The 3,523-nt window shown below is 45.7% G+C and overlaps 1 protein-coding gene across 1 annotated transcript; it reads right to left on the bottom strand.

Moving 5' to 3' along the window:
• Positions 1-1,270: 1,270 nt before the first annotated feature.
• LOC311043775 (uncharacterized protein) lies at positions 1,271-2,629 on the bottom strand (the record flags this gene model as incomplete). Its single annotated transcript, XM_084055136.1, has 1 exon — positions 1,271-2,629. One exon carries the CDS (start codon positions 2,627-2,629, stop codon positions 1,271-1,273), a length of 1,359 nt encoding a protein of 452 aa, XP_083911262.1.
• Between the last annotated feature and the right edge of the window lie 894 nt (positions 2,630-3,523).

Raw genomic sequence — 3,523 nt, 5'->3', positions numbered from 1 at the left:
CAACGGGCTTGAGGTGCTGAAGCACAGGGCACCAACCTGGGGGAGGGCACCAAACGTGACATTTTCAATAACTCAAGTTACAGTATCCTGCGGACTCTACATTGGAGTCACTGATATACTGTAATTGCTGATTTGCTCTCACAAAAAGGCCAAATTCCAATCTGTACATTCAACTGCATACCACGCATGTACAGTAACTGACCAAAAGAAAGGAAAAAAAGATGACATAAAGTTCACTGTGTTGGATTACTTACCTCAAGCAAGTTTACAATCTCTGCAAGCTGATTTTCTTACCATACTGAAATGAGTGGAAGCCAATGGTTTCCTGGAAGGTGGGAAAAACACATTTTGGTAGACACAACAACATGCCCATCTGCCATGTGGATCTAGGACAACCATATTTGGGTAATGTTTCAGCCCAATCATATGTAGTGTGTGTGTGTGTGTGTGTGTGTGTGTGTGTGTGTGTGTGTGTGTGTGTGTGTGTGTGTGTGTGTGTGTGTGTGTGTGTGTGTGTGTGTGTGTGTGTGTACGTGTAAAAAGAAAAAGAGTACAGGGTTACAGGGTTTCATCATAGAGATGTGGTTGCTGGTGGACTGACACCAGTTCCTCTCTTCCCCTTTGTATCCAGTACTTCCTACGTAGTTCTGCAAAGACACTCTTAGCCCCGAATATGACAGGGATAGCAAATTGATAAGAGTAGGCGGCCGACTCCGCCAATGTGATGAGCTAAGTCGAAATGAGAAACACACAATTCTTTTGGACCCTTCACACTCAATCACTAAACTACTTATCCAACAGTACGATAAGCAGTTGATGCATTCGGGCCCAGAACGTGTCTTTGCAGAACTACGTAGGAAGTACTGGATACTAAGGGGAAGAGAGGCAGTGAAGAAATACCAAAGTATAACTGTGTGGACTGTAGGAGGTCCTTCCGGCTGGTGTGAAACCAGTGCGATTCAACAAAAATCGAATGTATTTTTTTCAAAAACAAAAAAAACCTACAGCTCATATGTCAAAACAAAACAAAAAAGTGTTCATCATTTGTAATTTATCAAAGAGGGGACATTTTGATTTAAGTATCTAGATGGATTAGAGATAACAGCCCACAGTATCAGAATTATAATTACCTTGAGGGTTACACCCATACAGTATATTTTACAACTACAATAGAGGGTGGTCCTGTCTAACACCGAGGCAAAGTTGGAATACATTTGGTCCTATGGTAGACAGGAAATGTTGAATGCCTTTGCTGTGGTGGCTGTTCTCTCTACAAGCAGCCCATGTCTTGATCACAGACACTCTGACGCAGGTAGTCTTCATACATGGTTTTCTTTTTGGTCTTGACCACATCCTGCACATAATCCAGTTTCTCTTGCAGCTGCCTTTTCTGTTTGCGTGACAGAGTGTGTGGAGTACTTAAGGAGATACGTGCGAAGATGAGCAGGAAGTAGGAGAGGAGCACCAGCACACCACATCCATAGAACTGCTGCTTCACAGACAGGGAGTTGAACACATGCACCGCTGGAGTCAGGTGGAGAGAGAGTACTCCTGTGATGTGGCGTCCCAGCGCCATTTCTAGCAGTTCTCTGGAGAGGTTGCCCACGACCAGCATGACCATCAGCGCCAATGGCATGCTTAGCCCCAGAAGGCCCAGGAAGAAGCCTTTGAGGTGCAACCGGCGATTCTCAACACTGGTCTGAATGTCGTCTTGGAGGACAATTGCGATGGCCTCAGTGATGAGCTCACAATCCTTCTCCAGCAAGTTGAGTGTGTTCTGGACAGTATGGTTGATGGTTTTCTCAATGGTGCGACATAGCTCCTCAATCTGGTTAACACAGCGACTGGGCTTGCTTGGAGTAGGAATGTAGATAGTAGGCATGTCAAAGCCACATTTGTTGAGTCCCGGCCGCTTGCACAGCTCCTGAACAATCTGCATCATCACTCTCTGTCTGTCAGAGTCTCCACCGGCCTCGTCAGCCTTGCTGAGGTAGAAGCGCAGCCGGTCCCCGTGCTGCTCGTTAAGGGCCTCTACTATGTTTAGCGTGCGCTTGCACAGAGCCTGGCCCATGGGGTCAAAAAACACCAGGATCAGGTCACACTGTTCACCTAGCCACATGAGAACCTGGTCAACATCAAAAGGATACTTCATGTCTCCATCTACAAGGCCTGGTGTGTCCACGAATGTCACCAGGCTGAAGCGCTTCTGCCGCGACGTGCAGATCTCTGTGCTCAGGTACTCTGACACACCTTTGAATTCTTGCAGAGGCTTGAAGTGTGGATATAGATGAAAGGTGGCATTTCCTGTGAGAGATTCTCTCTTGCGGCCACTAGTAACAAAGGTGAAGCCTTGAGTCTCTATAGCAACACCAGTGCGTTGGATGTGCTCTTCGACATACCAGTTGATGAAAGTGCTCTTGCCAGCTGAGTGGTTGCCCATCACCATGACCGTGATCTTTTTCCTGGGTGGCTGCAATGTTATACCAACAGACTGGGCTACTGCGACAAGCCCGCTGTCTGCATCAATGTACAGCTGATGACAGTCCCGTAAGATGCGCTCATCACAGGCCACAGTGCCACATATCGCCTCAGCATTTGCAGCACTTCGGCCTTTAATTTTTCCGAACATTGCAAAACGCTGGTTGATGATATCAAGCCTGGTAAAGTTAATTTCGCTCATTTAAAACAACTGTTTTGTGTTGCTTGAATCACCCCGGTCCGTTTAAGAAAATCTGTGCTACTGAATAGATCCGACATAGATCATCAGAGTAGCTCCCCCATCTGACGTCATTGATGTCGTCAGAATAGCTCCCCCATCTGACGACATTGATGTCGTCAGATTATCTTCCCCAGGCCGACAGGCTGAGAGAAGACTTGTTTTCTGCATATATGGCCATGCCTATCAAAGATATGCCCATATATGGAGCGCAAATCAGCATTATTAATCAAAGCTTTCTATTGTGTGACATATAATAAAGGAACATCCCGTACGTCGGCCTTCCTCAGCGTTTCAAACACAGTTTGAAAACGCTGAGGAAGCCCGACGTGCCGAAACGCGTCCGTTTCTCTAGATAGACCTGTCTGCTGCGGCTGTTCACCCTTAAAAGAATAAATCAAGAATATAACTGAAGAGAGTGCGGATGCTCCTTTATTATATGTATTATCAAGAATCTGCACCCAGTTAATCCCAAGAGACTACTCCTCAAGATCCCCTTGAGTAGAGCACGCCTTCTCCTGACGGTAGATACGGGTAGGAGAGTTGTCTTCATTCTATTGTGTGACATCAGACCAGAGCAGAGCTTGATCAGCGTCAGAGTGATGTCAAACCAGAGCTCAATCAGCAAGAGAGAGAGAGGGGATAGAGCCTATTTAACCCATTTATAGATGGATATATAACTTTTTTCCTGGGCACCATCTGAAGGTCTCATTAATTAGCTGCGTTAATAGTTAACCATTTAGTAATGGTTAATTGAACATAAATAACATAAATACCAGCACAGCATGATAAGGAAGAAACACAGAA

Source organism: Gymnoscopelus microlampas, assembly GCF_963454915.1.
Source record: "Gymnoscopelus microlampas genome assembly, chromosome: 1".
In the NCBI taxonomy this organism is placed as follows: Eukaryota; Metazoa; Chordata; class Actinopteri; order Myctophiformes; family Myctophidae; genus Gymnoscopelus; species Gymnoscopelus microlampas.
The sequence above is the reverse complement of the archived record's forward strand: the minus strand, read 5'-3'. Positions and strand labels throughout refer to the sequence as shown.